We start from the raw sequence: 19831 nt of genomic DNA on the forward strand, positions 1-19831 counted from the left end.
ACATTTCTCACACTTTCCTTTAGCCGTGGAGGGTCGAAGGCTTGCCTCGGGAAAGTGCAGGTGGGTTGCCTAGCAGCACGTGCCTGTGAGTCAACGTCTTGCGTAGCGCAGACAAATTCCCATGATTTATGAATCTGTTCGGACCGAACAGCTAAAATGACTTTGTAAAAACCTATGTCAACTAATAAGGAGAACAACAACTAAAAAATAAATACACTATGGCATTCTCTAATCATAAACTATGTAATACATTATGGCATTCTCTAATCATAAACTATGTAATACATTATGGCATTCTCTAATCATAAACTATGTAATACACTATGGCATTCTCTAATCATAAACTATGTAATACATTATGGCATTCTCTAATCATAAACTATGTAATACACTATGGCATTCTCTAATCATAAACTATGTAATACATTATGGCATTCTCTAATCATAAACTATGTAATACATTATGGCATTCTCTAATCATAAACTATGTAATACACTATGGCATTCTCTAATCATAAACTATGTAATACATTATGGCATTCTCTAATCATAAACTATGTAATACACTATGGCATTCTCTAATCATAAACTATGTAATACATTATGGCATTCTCTAATCATAAACTATGTAATACATTATGGCATTCTCTAATCATAAACTATGTAATACATTATGGCATTCTCTAATCATAAACTATGTAATACATTATGGCATTCTCTAATCATAAACTATGTAATACACTATATTCTCTAATCATAAACTATGTAATACATTATGGCATTCTCTAATCATAAACTATGTAATACATTATGGCATTCTCTAATCATAAACTATGTAATACACTATGGCATTCTCTAATCATAAACTATGTAATACATTATGGCATTCTCTAATCATAAACTATGTAATACATTATGGCATTCTCTAATCATAAACTATGTAATACATTATGGCATTCTCTAAATATAAACTATGTAATGGTTTTCCTCCTCTTCTGAGGCGGAGTAGGAAGGATCGGACCAATATGCAGCGTGGTGCGTGTCCATGTTAATATTTATTTAAACTGAACACGAAACAAAATAACAAGAGAACGAACAAAAACGAAACAGTTCTGTCTGGTGCAGACACAGAGACAGAAAACATAGAACGCCCACCCCAACTCACGCCCTGACCAAACTAACACAGAGACATAAAAAAGGAACTAAGGACAGGACGTGACAATTAGTAAGAGACATTTTGGTATATTTGTGGGCCAAATTTTTACTTATTCAACTTAAGTGATGCAAATCACACATAGCTTTTTTTTTTTGTATAGCAAAATCACGTCAATTTGTCTTTCCAGAAATATGTTAGTTGGGGTCTTCTTGGGCAGTACTAATCACTTCCATGCTAAGGAAAACTGTGTCCGGGTTCCTAAAGGCTATACGGTATATTTCTGGAGTGTTTATTCGATGGCCTTCTTATCTTCTTATCTATAAATTAATTTCAATGAAAAACTTTAATAGGAAAAAAGGAACATGGATCATTTTTCAAAATGTATTTAATATTAATATTCATCATTTTAGGAAGATAAAACACCTGTAAAGTAGAATAACCCAACGGCACCTTAAAGCATATAAACGCTGTTACAAAAATACATAATAAATGGCATTGTTTTAAGATATACAAAAGTCTATTGCAAAACAGGGTCTCAAGGGCCCGGAACCTGATCTCAAGGGCCCGGAACCTGATCTCAAGGGCCCGGAACCTGATCTCAAGGGCCCGGAACCTGATCTCAAGGGCCCGGAACCTGATCTCAAGGGCCCGGAACCTGATCTCAAGGGCCCGGAACCTGATCTCAAGGGCCCGGAACCTGAACTCAAGGGCCCGGAACCTGATCTCAAGGGCCCGGAACCTGATCTCAAGGGCCCGGAACCTGATCTCAAGGGCCCGGAACCTGAACTCAAGGGCCCGGAACCCAAGGGCCCGGAACCTGATCTCAAGGGCCCAGAACCTGATCTCAAGGGCCCGGAACCTGATCTCAAGGGCCCGGAACCTGATCTCAAGGGCCCGGAACCTGATCAAGGGCCCGGAACCTGATCTCAAGGGCCCGGAACCTGATCTCAAGGGCCCAGAACCTGATCTCAAGGGCCCAGAACCTGATCTCAAGGGCCCGGAACCTGATCTCAAGGGCCCGGAACCTGAACTCAAGGGCCCGGAACCTGATCTCAAGGGCCCGGAACCTGATCTCAAGGGCCCGGAACCTGATCTCAAGGGCCCGGAACCTGAACTCTCCCGGAACCCAAGGGCCCGGAACCTGATCTCAAGGGCCCAGAACCTGATCTCAAGGGCCCGGAACCTGATCTTGATCTCAAGGGCCCGGAACCTGATCTCAAGGGCCTGGAACCTGATCTCAAGGGCCCGGAACCTGATCTCAAGGGCCCGGAACCTGATCTCAAGGGCTCGGAACCTGATCTCAAGGGCCCTGAATCCCTTTTTTGGTCTTGCCAGCATGTGAAGAAAGGGAAAGGAACATTTTGTGAAATACGTTTATCTGAAGGGTTAAGAGTTTATCTAACTGCATCAGATAAAACAGCTATTTATACAAACGTAAAACCATAAAATATAGGATATCACATTCTCAAGTCCCCAAAAAACACGAGATCTGCTTCCTACCTCCTGTTTATGTGGAGCCTGAGTGCACACTATGAGCAGTTCCTGTAAGTGATTACATCTTTCGCGGATGCATGAGCATCTTTAACTTATAGTAGAAGATAACATCAACAACAGGGCAATAGGACTAGACACTGACTGGTATGGTACGAATGGTTGTACACAGGGCATTATGGGTACTGTAGTACATCATGCTACAGTCTCCATGGTCTATACTGTACTACAAAACAGCACATCAGCTCCATGGTTAGATGAATTCTACACATCGTATAGAATTCCCTTTAGATTCCCCTGTCCTGAGAATAAAATAATGTCCTTCTTGAACAGTTTGTCTTGGTCCTCTCTCTCTCTGAGCTTCTGCTCAGGGTTTGTCTTGGTCCTCTCTCTCTCTGAGCTTCTGCTCAGGGTTTGTCTTGGTCCTCTCTCTCAGGGTTTGAGCAACAAGTGTTGTTGCTAGTCAAGTCCGAGTCAAGTCCGAGTCAAGTCAAGTCCGAGTCAAGTCCGAGTCAAGTCCGAGTCAAGTCTCAAGTCCTAAACTTTGAGTTTTGAGTCCCAAACAAGTCATAATGTGCTCTTCACCTAATGTAATACCATTTAATATTTTTAACAAGAGCAATAGTTAGTATATTACATTTACACAAATCATATATATTGATTATTGGTCCTTTTTCTTCGCTAAAACACGTGACTTGAGAGTACAGGGATAGCTAGCTTGATTCAATATAATTCTGTTGATATACTGTAATAACTCCTGCTGTATAAATAAAGCTTGATTTGATTCAAAAGAATCACAACACTTCAACTACTACTTCCTTTAATATTCTACAGACCCCCCAAAAAAAAAAAAAACATGAGTTTCCTGTGTTCTATATATATTTCCACACTGTGGGGTTGGAATAATACTGTGAAATTGTTAAAATTATGATAATGCCCCTTTAATGTAAGAGGTTTGAAAAGACAGCCAGAAGTTTCAGCCTGTTTTTGGTGGGATAGAGTTTTGACCTGTCTGGTGACATTACCAGGCAGTAAATGAGTTAATAGACCAATGAGAAAGAGAGTTCCAAAACCTCTCTACCAATAACAGCTAGTTGTCAGTTTCACCACTCTGGTGACATCACCAGGCGGTAAATGAGTTAATAGACCAATAAGAAAGAGAGTTCCAAAACCTCTCTACCAATAACAGCTAGTTGTCAGTTTCACCACTCCCAGACACTCCCAGCAAAAAAATGTATTATAAAAAAAACCTCTTTGCTACAACCTCTTTGCTAAGAATCCATTTTTGTTTCTTTTTGACCATTTTGATTGAAAACAATCACAGTAAGATCCTTGTTACCCAGAAATGAGTTAATATTGAGATAATAACAGCTGCATTGGGACCTTTATGGAAAACAAAAACTAAAGACACATTTCAATAGTACAGAGAAAGAGGCTAAAGAAGGTTTGAACACTTAACTTGTGGGCTTTTTGTACGATAAATGACAGTATTGGTGCCAGTGTAGAATGTGCTGTTTCTTGTCAAGTCTATTAGCGGTGGTATTAGGGGTATCACTCTGACCTTTATCAATAAAGGTGTGTTGAAAAAGGCTAGTATGAGGAGGTGCTGTTGTCTTTATTCAGGCCTTGGAGGATGTTGGTCAGCCTGGTCCTCTTCATCTACACTGAGATCTAGACGCAGGTTCTCCAGAGTCTGTCTCATTTGCATGGTGGACTCCTTACGTCTGCAGAGCAAATGAGGGTGTGTTTGTGTCCTGCAGTTCAAACAGTATCACTCTCTCCCTCTGCTCTCCCTCTCTGCTCGCCCTCTCTGCTCGCCCTCTCTGCTCGCCCTCTCTGCTCGCCCTCTCTGATCGCCCTCTCTGATCGCCCTCTCTGATCGCCCTCTCTGATCGCCCTCTCTGCCTCTGCCTGCCTCTCTGCTCGCCCTCTGCTCTGATCTCCCTCTCTGATCTCCCTCTCTGATCTCCCTCTCTCTGCTCTCCCTCTCTGCCTCTCCCTGCCTCTGCTCTGCCTCTCTGCTCTGCCTCTGCTCTGCCTCTGCTCTGCCTCTGCTCTGCCTCTGCTCTGCCTCTGCTCTCTGATCGCCCTCTCTGATCGCCCTCTCTGATCTCCCTCTCTGATCTCCCCTCTGATCTGCTATCCCTCTGATCTCCCTCTGATCTCCCTCTGATCTCCCTCTCTGATCTCCCTCTCTGATCTCCCTCTCTGATCTCCCTCTCTGATCTCCCTCTCTGATCTCCCTCTCTGATCTGCCTCTCTTTCTAGTCTCTCCCTCTCTGATCTCCGTCTCTCTCTTTCATCGAACCTTTATTTTCTAAACCACGTACTTGAGTTGAAGGTGCTGATCCAGGAGCTGTCTCTGTAGTCTGTTGGAGGTCTCTCTCTCCTCTGTCAGTTCCCTCTGGGTGTGGCGGCACTGAGCGTCTCTACGACTGGACTCCTCCTCCGCCTCGTTCAGCTGACGCTTCAGGGAACGCATCCTCTGGGTCATCTGATGGAGAGAGGTTATAGGTCATTGGGTCAACTTCAGAGGGCTACCATATCAAACTGCACATTACGCATCACAACACTCAGAGGTATAACAGAGGTATCACGTCAATAAATAACATCCACTTATACAAAGTTATCTCATTAAACATTATTATTTAACAAGAGATCCTGGAAGTCCTATCAGGAACACAGTATAAATAAACTTGTGTTTACAGACAAAATGAATGTAACTAGGATTCACTGTCCATCTGACATGGCTCTCCTGTGTTAGTAACTTTAAAGTGTCCGAGCAGGTCCTTCTGCTTCTTACCACACACACACACACACACACACACACACACACACACACACACACACACACACACACACACACACACACACACACACACACACACAGTACCACACACACACACACACACACACACACACACACACACACACACACACACACACACACAGTCCTAGTAGCGTAGTGGTGGTGTTAGTGCAGGTATCCTACCAGGTCCTTCTGCTTCGTACCACACACACACACACACACACGCACACACACCTAGTAGCGTAGTGGTGGTGTTAGTGCAGGTATCCTACCAGGTCCTTCTGCTCTGTAACGATCTTCTGTTCCTCCTCCAGCTGACCAGACAGTTCGTTAATCTTCCTCTCCAGTTTACTGATGGTGTTGCTCATCACCACCTTGTTCCTGCACAGGAGAACTCCGTTAATACACCAGTCCACAAACACTGTGTAGTCGTCCTGTAGATACAAAAATAGACGTACCTCTCCTCCACTCTGAGAGCGTTCTCCAGCTCCTTGACCCGGTTCTCTGTCTTAGTGATCACATCCACCTGGACTCTGGAGCTGTGAAGTTCCTCCATCGCCACACGCAGGTCACGCAGCTACAGTACACCACAGGAAGGAACGTTACAGTACACCACAGGAAGGAACGTTACAGTACACCACAGGAAGGAACGTTACAGTACACCACAGGAAGGAACATTACAGTACACCACAGGAAGGAACGTTACAGTACACCACAGGAAGGAACGTTACAGTACACCACAGGAAGGAACGTTACAGTACACCACAGGAAGGAACGTTACAGTACACCACAGGAAGGAATGTTACAGTACACCACAGGAAGGAACGTTACAGACCACCACAGGAAGGAACGTTACAGTACACCACAGGAAGGAATGTTATAGTACATCACAGGAAGGAATGTTACAGACACCACAGGAAGGAACGTTACAGTACACCACAGGAAGGAACGTTACAGTACACCACAGGAAGGAATGTTACAGTACACCACAGGAAGGAACGTTACAGACCACCACAGGAAGGAATGTTACAGACACCACAGGAAGGAACGTTACAGTACACCACAGGAAGGAACGTTACAGTACACCACAGGAAGGAACGTTAGACACCACAGGAAGGAATGTTACAGTACACCACAGGAAGGAACGTTAGACACCACAGGAAGGAATGTTACAGTACACCACAGGAAGGAATGTTACAGTACACCACAGGAAGGAATGTTATAGTACACCACAGGAAGGAATGTTACAGACACCACAGGAAGGAACGTTACAGACCACCACAGGAAGGAACGTTAGACACCACAGGAAGGAACGTTACAGACCACCACAGGAAGGAATGTTATAGTACATCACAGGAAGGAATGTTACAGACACCACAGGAAGGAACGTTACAGTACACCACAGGAAGGAATGTTACAGTACACCACAGGAAGGAACGTTACAGACCACCACAGGAAGGAATGTTACAGACACCACAGGAAGGAATGTTACAGACACCACAGGAAGGAACGTTACAGTACACCACAGGAAGGAACGTTACAGTACACCACAGGAAGGAACGTTAGACACCACAGGAAGGAACGTTACAGTACACCACAGGAAGGAACGTTACAGTACACCACAGGAAGGAACGTTACAGTACACCACAGGAAGGAATGTTACAGTACACCACAGGAAGGAATGATACAGTACACCACAGGAAGAAATGTTAGACACCACAGGAAGGAATGTTAGACACCACAGGAAGGAATGTTACGGTACACCACAGGAAGGAATTTTACGGTACACCACAGGAAGGAATGTTACAGTACACCACAGGAAGGAATGTTACAGTACACCACAGGAAGGAATGTTACAGACACCACAGGAAGGAACGTTACAGACACCACAGGAAGGAATGTTACGGTACACCACAGGAAGGAATGTTACGGTACACCACGGGAAGGAATGTTACAGTACACCACGGGAAGGAATGTTACAGACACCACAGGAAGGAATGTTACGTACACCACAGGAAGGAATGTTACAGTACACCACAGGAAGGAATGTTACAGTACACCACAGGAAGGAATGTTACAGACACCACAGGAAGGAATGTTACAGACACCACAGGAAGGAACGTTACAGACACCACAGGAAGGAACGTTACAGTACACCACAGGAAGGAATGTTACACACCACAGGAAGGAATGTTACAGACACCACAGGAAGGAATGTTACAGACACCACAGGAAGGAATGTTAGACACCACAGGAAGGAATGTTACAGACACCACAGGAAGGAATGTTACAGACACCACAGGAAGGAATGTTACAGACACCACAGGAAGGAATGTTACAGTACACCACAGGTCGTTTGGTTTCCATTGCTACCGGGGTTTCTAAACCTTTGGGGCAGCAGGGTAGCCTAGTGGTTAGAGCGTTGGACTAGTAACTGGAAGGTTGCGAGTTCAAATCCCCGAGCTGACAAGGTACAAATCTGTCGTTCTGCCCCTGAACAAGGCAGTTAACCCACTGTTCCTAGGCCATCATTGAAAATAAGAATTTGTTCTTAATTGTCTTGCCTGGTAAAATAAAATAAATAAAAACATAGCTAAACATGAATCACAACAAATTCCCTACATACAACACCGATGTATAGACGGATCACGTAGCTACACCACAGGCTAACGTCCCCACCCTGCAGGTTACAACAGTTCCCGGTGAAAACCCAGCCATAGTTACTGTACCTGTCTCGTCAGGTTGATCTTCTCACTGTCCAGCTGCTCATTCACATATTTCTCCTGAATCAACTTCAGCTGGAGCTGTTCTGTCTGTGAAGAACACAACAGTCTGTTTTAGATAGTACTTCACACCCACTGGGGCACATCCTCAACAAAACAACCCTGTCCCCATTCGCTGCTGGCGAATCAGATCAACAGCAGAATATAATTAATTCTCACTGGCCAGGCATCAGTCAAGGAATCTTGGATTCAGTTAAAGTCCCAGAAGATTACATTTCATATTTAAATGATTTATGAGAATGTTTAGACTAACTATATTAATTGACGTGAACAGAGAACAGAATAACATTGGTTCAGTGTGGCATAGTGGTCAGGGGTCAGAGATCAGGCAGACAGACATACCTGTTCGATGGCTCTCTTGTGCTTCCTGGACCAACTCTGTTCACTGTCCTGCATCTCCTCCAGGTCGCTCTCAAGATCTATCGCTTTCTCCTGTGAAAGGAGAAACACGTCAACCAATCGAATCGAATCGCTCTATATAACACCTTTTCTACATTGGCAGTTGTGATAAAACACAATCAATCACACGTCCTTAGAAAGCTTTTTTTCCCAGCAGTTGTCACAGTGCTTTGACAGTAAACCTTCATTGACCTCAAAGACGAAGCTGAAAGAGAACCACGCCCATTTATCTGTATTCTAGAGCTACACGTAACCGCCAAAATAAAGGAAACACTTGAGTAAACGAAGGACCCAAAAGTATATGGAAAGCAGGTGGTTCCTGAGTTAATTAAGCAATTAACATCCCGTCATGCATAGCAAGTCCCAATTGTCCATTATTTTGGCTACCATGGCTAGAAGAGATCTCAGTGACTTTGAAAGAGGTGCTCTGTGTGTGTGTGTGTGTGTGTGTGTATCTCAGTCGACAGATCTCAACTCAATTGAACACTTATGGGAGATTCTGGAGCGGCACCTGAGACCAGTGTTTTCCACCACCGTCAACAAAACACCAAATGATGGAATTTATGGTGGAAGAAATGGTGTCACATCCCTCCAGTAGAGATCCAGACACCTGTAGAATGCATGCCGAGGTGGATTGAAAATGTTCTGGAGTCACATGGTGGCCCAACACCCTATTAAGACACTATGTTGGGTTTCCATTATTTTGGCAGTTACCTGTTCATCTACAGTATATCGCCCAAGGTTCATACAGTCTACTCTCTCTATATCTACAGTATATCTCCCAAGGTTCATACAGTCTACTCTCTCTATATCTACAGTATATCTCCCAAGGTTCATACAGTCTACTCTCTCTATATCTACAGTATATCTCCCACGGTTCATACAGTCTACTCTCTCTATATCTACAGTATATCTCCCAAGGTTCATACAGTCTACTGTCTCTATATTTACAGTATCATACAGTCTACTGTCTCTATATTTACAGTATCATACAGTCTACTGTCTCTATATCTACAGTATCATACAGTCTACTGTCTCTATATCTACAGTATCATACAGTCTACTGTCTCTATATCTACAGTATCATACAGTCTACTGTCTCTATATCTACAGTATCATACAGTCTACTGTCTCTATATCTACAGTATCATACAGTCTACTCTCTCTATATCTACAGTATCATACAGTCTACTGTTTCTATATCTACAGTATCATACAGTCTACTGTCTCTATATCTACAGTATATCTCCCACGGTTCATACAGTCTATTCTCTCTATATCTACAGTATCATACAGTCTACTCTCTCTATATCTACAGTATATTTGCTTGGCCAGGTCCTCTTTAAACTGGGCTTAGGGTTTATGGTGCTCTCTGTCTGTCTGTACCAACCTGAGCCTGTTTGAGTTGCTTGTCCAGGTCCTCCTTGGTCTGTGCAGCAGTCTGTAGCTCCATGGTCAGGTCCTCTACGGTCCTCTCTGCCTGCTTCAACTGCAGCTGAACTCTCTCTCTCAGCTGGATCTCCTCCTCCAGAGAACGCTCCTTATCTATCAGCTTATCGGACACCTGACAACACATACAGTTATCTATCAGATTACCTGACAACACGTACAGTTATCTATCAGCTTACCTGACACCTGACAACACATACAGTTATCTATCAGCTCACCTGACAACATATACAGTTATCTATTAGTTTATCTGACAACACATACAGTTATCTATCAGTTTACCTGACAACACACACAGTTATCTATTAGTTTATCTGACAACACATACAGTTATCTATCAGTTTACCTGACAACACATACAGTTATCTATCAGTTTACCTGACAACACATACAGTTATCTATTAGTTTATCTGACAACACATACAGTTATCTATCAGTTTACCTGACAACACATACAGTTATCTATCAGTTTACCTGACAACACATACAGTTATCTATCAGCTCACCTGACAACATATACAGTTATCTATTAGTTTATCTGACAACACATACAGTTATCTATCAGTTTACCTGACAACACACACAGTTATCTATCAGCTTACCTGACAACACATACAGTTAACTATCAGCTCACCTGACAACACATACAGTTATCTATCAGCTCACCTGACAACACATACAGTTATCTATTAGTTTATCTGACAACACATACAGTTATCTATCAGTTTACCTGACAACACATACAGTTATCTATCAGTTTACCTGACAACACATACAGTTATCTATCAGCTCACCTGACAACACATACAGTTATCTATTAGTTTATCTGACAACACATACAGTTATCTATCAGTTTACCTGACAACACATACAGTTATCTATCAGTTTACCTGACAACACATACAGTTATCTATCAGTTTACCTGACAACACATACAGTTATCTATCAGTTTACCTGACAACACATACAGTTATCTATCAGTTTACCTGACAACACACACAGTTATCTATTAGTTTATCTGACAACACATACAGTTATCTATCAGTTTACCTGACAACACATACAGTTATCTATCAGTTTACCTGACAACACATACAGTTATCTATCAGTTTACCTGACAACACACACAGTTATCTATCAGCTTACCTGACAACACACACAGTTATCTATCAGCTTACCTGACAACACACACAGTTATCTATCAGCTTACCTGACAACACATACAGTTAACTATCAGCTTACCTGACAACACATACAGTTATCTATTAGTTTATCTGACACCTGACAGAGTATAACAGAGTGTAAGAAATATACAATACACAGAGTGAAATAAAGAATACTATATCCATGCGTAAATCAGAACAATCACATATGGACACACATGTCACAGTATGGGTCAGGTAGGTGACACAATCACGATGGCTGTAAACACGTTTCCACTGAAGCAGAAATGACTTTCAAAAGCCAATCTTAAGCAGAATTGATCTGCATTTGACTACAGTAAGACCTGTAAGGCCCGTGTCCTCATCTACCTGTCCCTGGAGACGGCTGACAGTCTGCTGGGCTCTCTGCAGCTCCTGACCCTTCTCCAGTATCCTCTCTTCCAGCTCCTTTACCCTCAGCTGGTCACCATCTCGTAGCTTCTGGTGCAGACTGAGCTCTGCTGAGGCTTGGGTGGCTCTCTGTTGGGCCTCCCCTAGCTGTGGAGGGAGAGTAATGTCACGCAAATATACAAAGCAAACGATCTAGGGTTAATGTAATGTACACTGAGGGTGTTACATTTAAAACTGGTCCAGTGTCTATACGGGGTCTGCCCTTTTCAGTGTTAAATGAACACAATGCTTAGTGCCAAGCCTCATTTGTATATTTCCCAGAGTGCCTTGACTTTCGAGTGAATTGTAGAGTTATACCCCCCCGTGACTGTATTTGTTGGTGACAGAGACATGGATGTTGCATTCATCAATATTCAGTCCTGTGGACTTTGCCACGTGAGATCCTGTTATCAACACAATACAACACATATTTCACGAGGCCTTATTTTGAGGGTCCAGGTTTACCCTAATACAGTGTCTTGAAACTCCTGGTTTACAGGCCACATCAGGCTTGCAAAGTCACATTATGCTGGCTTGCAAAGTGAGTTGTAATTCCTATTGGAATCCAGCCAGCGTAGGGCTATCCAACATTTAAATGTTGTATTCACCCACAACCTGCATTTAGAACGACTGAACAGGTTGGGAAGACTAAGCTATGATGCAACTTCAAGCATCTAACCTGGAACAGCCACTACAGTAATGGGAACAAGTCCAATGAAGAGATTGGATCAGTTTAGAAAAATGTTATTTGTATTTGAGTAGCAAAAACATAGATATTGAAACAAAACAACAAAAAATCTCCCTGCAATAGAGCATGCTGGGAAACATAATGTTGAGCGTGGGTTTTGTTTTAACACTGTTTATTAACAACAACACTGGGGTTATTTCACACCAATGAGTATTTAATTTAACACTTACAGAGTTAATGTAACTCCTGAATCAACACAAGGAAATGTTACACGAATTCAATTTCGAATTTCAACAATCTTCAAGTTGTGGCATTGGAATCGAATTGGAATTAGAATGTTTGGAATGTTTGAATTGGAATTAGAATCTTTGGAATGTTTGAATTGGAATTAGAATGTTTGGAATGTTTGAATTGGAATTAGAATGTTTGAATTGGAATAGTAAAAAAAAATACATCTTTGTAATTTAACTGAACAAAAGTACTGCATGATTTGTTTTTAAATCATTTTAACCTGTATTTCTATACTCCCTGAAAGCTTGAGGGAAATTCATTTGAATATGTGGAATAGTTTGGGATAATACTGAATTAAGAATTTAATTATTGGAATTTACCTAACAATAAAATTGAAAGGAAATTAAATTATCTCTGAATTTAAAGACTGACCTGGAATTTGAATAGTATTAAAATGAATTTACAGGACGAGGGAATTTAATTTGAATTAAATTTGTGGAATTAACCACAACCCTTGAAGCTACATTATAGGTGTGTAAAGTGAACAGACCTGTACCTCAGTCTCCAGTCTGAAGACTGACTCTGATCTCTCTCACGCACACACACACACACACACACACACACACACACACACACAAGTATAATAATGCAACTGTACCTCAGTCTCCAGTCTGAAGACAGTGTCACTGAGCTCTGATGTCCTCTTGTCCCGTGTCTCCTTGGCCCCCGCTAGCTCCTCCAACTGTCTCTCAGACAGCCACAGCTTCTCGGACAGACCCTCGGCATGGAGCGTCTGTTTCTCCAGCGCCTCCTATAGGGGACATGGTGTAGGACAGACACAGGGGCTGGGGCTGAAATGGAACCCTACTTGTTACACAGTGCACTAATTTTGAGCAGGGCCATGGTAGGGACATTTTTGGTTGCACACAGGGGCTCACGCAAGGCAGACACATAGGCCCAGCTAACTGACAGGTCTGTGGTGGAAAAGGCCCAGCTGACTGACAGGTCTGTGGTAGAATAGGCACAGCTGACTGACAGGTCTGTGGTAGAATGGGCCCAGCTAACTGACAGGTCTGTGGTAGAATGGGCCCAGCTGACTGACTGACAGGTCTGTGGTGGAATAGGCCCAGCTGACTGACTGACAGGTCTGTGGTGGAATAGGCCCAGCTGACTGACTGACAGGTCTGTGGTAGAATAGGCCCAGCTGACTGACTGACTGACAGGTCTGTGGTAGAATAGGCCCAGCTGACTGACTGACAGGTCTGTGGTGGAATAGGCCCAGCTGACTGACTGACAGGTCTGTGGTGGAATAGGCCCAGCTGACTGACTGACAGGTCTGTGGTAGAATAGGCCCAGCTGACTGACTGACAGGTCTGTGGTAGAATAGGCCCAGCTGACTGACTGACAGGTCTGTGGTAGAATAGGCCCAGCTGACTGACTGACAGGTCTGTGGTAGAATAGGCCCAGCTGAATGACTGACAGGTCTGTGGTAGAATAGGCCCAGCTGACTGACTGACAGGTCTGTGGTAGAATAGGCCCAGCTGACTGACTGACAGGTCTGTGGTAGAATAGGCCCAGCTGACTGACTGACAGGTCTGTGGTAGAATAGGGCCAGCTGACTGACTGACAGGTCTGTGGTAGAATAGGCCCAGCTAACTGACTGAGGTCTGTGGTAGAATAGGCCCAGCTGACTGACTGAGGTCTGTGGTAGAATAGGCCCAGCTGAATGACTGACAGGTCTGTGGTAGAATAGGCCCAGCTAACTGACTGACAGGTCTGTGGTGGAATAGGCCCAGCTGACTGACTGAGGTCTGTGGTAGAATAGGCCCAGCTGACTGACTGAGGTCTGTGGTAGAATAGGCCCAGCTGACTGACTGGTCTGTGGTAGAATAGGCCCAGCTGACTGACTGAGGTCTGTGGTAGAATAGGCCCAGCTGACTGACAGGTCTGTGGTGGAATAGGCCCAGCTGACTGACTGACAGGTCTGTGGTGGAATAGGCCCAGCTAACTGACAGGTCTGTGGTGGAATAGGCCCAGCTGACTGACTGGTCTGTGGTAGAATAGGCCCAGCTGACTGACAGGTCTGTGGTGGAATAGGCCCAGCTGACTGACGGAGGTCTGTGGTAGAATAGGCCCAGGTCTGTGGTTGAATAGGCCCAGCTGACTGACTGGTCTGTGGTTGAATAGGCCCAGCTGACTGACTGGTCTGTGGTGGAATAGGCCCAGCTGACTGACTGGTCTGTGGTGGAATAGGCCGAGCTGACTGACTGGTCTGTGGTGGAATAGGCCCAGCTGACTGACAGGTCTGTGGTGGAATAGGCCCAGCTGACTGACTGAGGTCTGTGGTAGAATAGGGCCAGCTAACTGACTGAGGTCTGTGGTAGAATAGGCCCAGCTGACTGACTGGTCTGTGGTAGAATAGGCCCAGCTGACTGACTGAGGTCTGTGGTAGAATAGGCCCAGCTGAATGACAGGTCTGTGGTAGAATAGGCCCAGCTAACTGACTGACAGGTCTGTGGTGGAATAGGCCCAGCTGACTGACTGAGGTCTGTAGTAGAATAGGCCCAGCTGACTGACTGAGGTCTGTGGTAGAATAGGCCCAGCTGACTGACTGACAGGTCTGTGGTAGAATAGGCCCAGCTGACTGACTGAGGTCTGTGGTAGAATAGGCCCAGCTGACTGACTGAGGTCTGTGGTAGAATAGGCCCAGCTGACTGACTGACAGGTCTGTGGTAGAATAGGCCCAGCTGACTGACAGGTCTGTGGTAGAATAGGCCCAGCTGACTGACTGGTCTGTGGTAGAATAGGCCCAGCTGACTGACTGAGGTCTGTGGTAGAATAGGCCCAGCTGACTGACAGGTCTGTGGTAGAATAGGCCCAGCTGACTGACAGGTCTGTGGTAGAATAGGCCCAGCTAACTGACTGAGGTCTGTGGTAGAATAGGCCCAGCTGACTGACAGGTCTGTGGTAGAATAGGCCCAGCTAACTGACTGAGGTCTGTGGTAGAATAGGCCCAGCTGACTGACAGGTCTGTGGTAGAATAGGCCCAGCTGACTGACTGACAGGTCTGTGGTAGAATAGGCCCAGCTGACTGACAGGTCTGTGGTAGAATAGGCCCAGCTGACTGACAGGTCTGTGGTAGAATAGGCCCAGCTGACTGACAGGTCTGTGGTAGAATAGGCCCAGCTAACTGACTGAGGTCTGTGGTAGAATAGGCCCAGCTGACTGACTGACAGGTCTGTGGTAGAATAGGCCCAGCTGACTGACTGAGGTCTGTGGTAGAATAGGCCCAGCTGACTGACTGAGGTCTGTGGTAGAATAGGCCCAGCTGACTGACTGACAGGTCTATGGTAGAATAGGCCCAGCTGACTGACTGAGAATAGGCCCAGCTGACTGACTGACAGGTCTGTGGTAGAATAGGCCCAGCTGACTGACTGACAGGTCTGTGGTAGAATAGGCCCAGCTGACTGACTGACAGGTCTGTGGTAGAATAGGCCCAGCTGACTGACTGACAGGTCTGTGGTAGAATAGGCCCAGCTGACTGACTGACAGGTCTGTGGTAGAATAGGCTCAGCTGACTGACTGACAGGTCTGTGGTAGAATAGGCCCAGCTGACTGACTGACAGGTCTGTGGTAGAATAGGCCCAGCTGACTGACTGACAGGTCTGTGGTAGAATAGGCCCAGCTGACTGACTGACAGGTCTGTGGTAGAATAGGCCCAGCTGACTGACTGACAGGTCTGTGGTAGAATAGGCCCAGCTGACTGACTGACAGGTCTGTGGTAGAATAGGCCCAGCTGACTGACTGACAGGTCTGTGGTGGAATCTGATTACGGAGAAGCCTATACTGTACCTCAGCGTCCTGTATCTTATTCTTCAGAGACTGCTGCAGGAAGTTGAAGGCGTATTCCTGAGTGTTGGCCTCCACCATCATCTCTCTGGCCTCGGTCAGCTCCGTCTGGAGGAAACATAGATGAGATCAGCTCTCTAGAGACATCCTCTGTGTTTCAACACAACCACTGGTGTTTGACTTGAGCTGAAATAGGTGCCGGGTGCCGGTCCTGATTATATTCAGGTGCAGGATCTCCATTTTTGTCATATTCTATAACAGGAGCTGAAGCAGTAGGAGATTTGAGGCGCTGGTACATTCACATTTTAGCACCTTTCTCCAGAGTGACTGACAGGGGAAATTGGGGTTAAGTGCCTTGCTCAAAGGGCACATCGATAGATTGTTCACCTAGTCAGCTCAGGGATTCAAACCAGCAACCTTTCAGCTACTGGCCCAAACGCTCTTAACTTGAACTATTTGAGAGCTTGTGTGTTGTAAGATAATCCTTCTATCCAGCTCCATTAAAGAGTCTCAGAAGACTATACACAGTGTAGTTTCTGTGTAGTCCAGTCCAGATGAACACAGTGTAGTTTATGTGTAGTCCAGATGAACACAGTGTAGTTTGTGTAGTCCAGTCCAGATGAACACAGTGTAGTTTATGTGTAGTCCAGTCCAGATGAACACAGTGTAGTTTATGTGTAGTCCAGTCCAGATGAACACAGTGTAGTTTATGTGTAGTCCAGTCCAGATGAACACAGTGTAGTTTATGTGTAGTCCAGTCCAGATGAACACAGTGTAGTTTATGTGTAGTCCAGTCCAGATGAACACAGTGTAGTTTATGTGTAGTCCAGTCCAGATGAACACAGTGTAGTTTATGTGTAGTCCAGTCCAGATGAACACAGTGTAGTTTATGTGTAGTCCAGTCCAGATGAATACAGTGTAGTTTATGTGAAGTCCAGTCCAGATGAACACAGTGTAGTTTATGTGTAGTCCAGTCCAGATGAACACAGTGTAGTTTATGTGTAGTCCAGATGAACACAGTGTAGTTTATGTGTAGTCCAATCCAGATGAACACAGTGTAGTTTATGTGTAGTCCAGTCCAGATGAACACAGTGTAGTTTATGTGTAGTCCAGTCCAGATGAACACAGTGTAGTTTATGTGTAGTCCAGTCCAGATGAACACAGTGTAGTTTCTGTGTAGTCCAGTGATACACAGTGTAGTTTCTGTGTAGTCCAGTGGTACAGTGTAGTTTCTGTGTAGTCCAGATGAACACAGTGTAGTTTCTGTGTAGTCCAGTCCAGATGAACACAGTGTAGTTTATGTGTAGTCCAGTCCAGATGAACACAGTGTAGTTTATGTGTAGTCCAGTCCAGATGAACACAGTGTAGTTTATGTGTAGTCCAGTCCAGATGAACACAGTGTAGTTTCTGTGTAGTCCAGTGGTACAGTGTAGTTTCTGTGTAGTCCAGTGGTACATCGTGTAGTTTCTGTGTAGTCCAGTCCAGTGGTACAGTGTAGTTTCTGTGTAGTCCAGTGATACACAGTGTAGTTTCTGTGTAGTCCAGTGATACACAGTGTAGTTTCTGTGTAGTCCAGTGTTACAGTGTAGTTTCTGTGTAGTCCAGTGATACACAGTGTAGTTTCTGTGTAGTCCAGTGATACACAGTGTAGTTTCTGTGTAGTCCAGTGTTACAATGTAGTTTATGTGTAGTCCAGTGGTACATCGTGTAGTTTCTGTGTAGTCCAGATGAACACAGTGTAGTTTCTGTGTAGTCCAGTGATACACAGTGTAGTTTCTGTGTAGTCCAGTGTTACAATGTAGTTTATGTGTAGTCCAGTGGTACATCGTGTAGTTTCTGTGTAGTCCAGTCCAGTGGTACAGTGTAGTTTCTGTGTAGTCCAGTGGTACAGTGTAGTTTCTGTGTAGTCCAGTGATACACAGTGTAGTTTCTGTGTAGTCCAGTGTTACAGTGTAGTTTATGTGTAGTCCAGATGAACACAGTGTAGTTTCTGTGTAGTCCAGATGAACACAGTGTAGTTTCTGTGTAGTCCAGATGAACACAGTGTAGTTTCTGTGTAGTCCAGATGAACACAGTGTAGTTTCTGTGTAGTCCAGAAGCCTACCTCCATAACTCTGAAGCGTTCCGTCATGGCCGTGTTGTCTCTCTCCAGCTCTACCATCCTCATCCTCATCCTACTCATCTCCATCTTGGATTGATAAGGAGACAGGACATTACGTTAGCTTCAGGAACCTCTTTACTAGCCTGGGTACCAGTCTGTTTGTGCCATCATGTCACTCTTAGCCATGTTTTGCATGACAAGGAGTGGTATCACGGCACAAACAGACTGGTACCCAGGCAACATCTTCACTGAGATCAAATCAGATATCTGACACGGAGCATTCTGGGTATTGTAGTCCATCATGCTACACACCTGCAGGGTACTGTTGGTTCTGAGAAGGTCCTCGTTGTTCACCAACAGGCTTCTCATCTCCAACCTGATCTGGTTCCTCTCTTTATCCATCTCTACGCTCTCTGCCTCCAGGAACTGGTTCCTCTGTGGACAAGAGGGGGACACGGAGGATATGAAGCAGGGAGGGAAGGAGGGAGGGAGGGAGGGAGTGAGGGAGAGGAGGAAGGCGGGGGAGGGAAGGAAGGAAGGAAGGAAGGGGAGGGGAGGGAGGGAGGGAGGGGGATGGAGGGAGGAGGGAGGGAGGGAGGAGGGGAGGGAGGGGGTAGAGGGGAAGGAGGGATGGAGGGAGGGGAGGGGGGAGAGGGGGAAGGAGGGAGGGAGGGAGGGAGGGAGGGAGGGAGGGAGGGAGGGAGGGGGAGGGAGGGAGGGAGGGAGGGAGGGAGGGAGGGAGGGAGGGAGGGAGGGAGAATGAGAGTGTGTGTTTTCATACTGCACCTTCTGACAGGCATCCAACTGCCTGGTCAACTCCTCGATGTAGTCTCTCTTGTTGGGCATAGCGACAGACGACACAGTGGAACGCATGTGGAGTTGGCTTGACATCCCCTGGAAGAACCAGGGGTCAGTCTACGATACTGATATACCTGACACTACAGTCAACAGCTGAGAAGAGGTCAGTCTACAAAACTAATATAGCTGACACTATAGCCAACAGCTGGGAAGAGGTCAGTCTACAATACTGATATACCTGACACTATAGTCAACAGCTGGGAAGAGGTCAGTCTACAATAATGATAGTTTTTTTTAACCTGCTGGTCCCGCCTCCTGATGGTGTCGTAGGTTGAGAAGGGTGCACGTTGGGCGGTCACAGTCCGGGTGAAGGAGGGCACAGGGCTGGTACTCCTGCTGTTGTAGCTGTTGAACAGGTTCAGCTCTGATGTGGCTGGAGACAATCCCTCCTTCATATAATCGAGTGGGAAAACAGGAGAGGAGAG

At 45.0% G+C, this 19831-nt stretch overlaps 1 protein-coding gene across 12 annotated transcripts in view; it reads right to left on the reverse strand.

Annotated features, from left to right (window-relative positions):
- Positions 1 to 1525: 1525 nt before the first annotated feature.
- Positions 1526 to 19831, reverse strand: part of LOC112234271 (cingulin-like protein 1) — a 71773-nt gene continuing 53467 nt past the window's right edge. For 3 of the 12 annotated variants that reach the window (XM_042326412.1, XM_042326424.1, XM_042326414.1), the window contains 16 exons: positions 19646 to 19795; positions 19335 to 19442; positions 18861 to 18983; positions 18552 to 18635; positions 16451 to 16555; positions 13257 to 13409; positions 11620 to 11787; positions 10029 to 10202; positions 8582 to 8671; positions 8186 to 8269; positions 5915 to 6033; positions 5729 to 5837; positions 4978 to 5141; positions 2388 to 4371; positions 2283 to 2339; positions 1526 to 2118 (listed from right to left, as the gene is read on the reverse strand). In XM_042326412.1, the coding sequence (XP_042182346.1) occupies positions 4263 to 4371; positions 4978 to 5141; positions 5729 to 5837; positions 5915 to 6033; positions 8186 to 8269; positions 8582 to 8671; positions 10029 to 10202; positions 11620 to 11787; positions 13257 to 13409; positions 16451 to 16555; positions 18552 to 18635; positions 18861 to 18983; positions 19335 to 19442; positions 19646 to 19795 (1740 nt within the window). In that variant the 3' untranslated portion in view covers positions 1526 to 2118; positions 2283 to 2339; positions 2388 to 4262. The other 9 variants (XM_042326423.1, XM_042326421.1, XM_042326420.1 and 6 more) reach the window with 9 other exon arrangements.

Source organism: Oncorhynchus tshawytscha, linkage group LG09 (genome assembly GCF_018296145.1).
Source record: "Oncorhynchus tshawytscha isolate Ot180627B linkage group LG09, Otsh_v2.0, whole genome shotgun sequence".
In the NCBI taxonomy this organism is placed as follows: domain Eukaryota; kingdom Metazoa; phylum Chordata; class Actinopteri; order Salmoniformes; family Salmonidae; genus Oncorhynchus; species Oncorhynchus tshawytscha.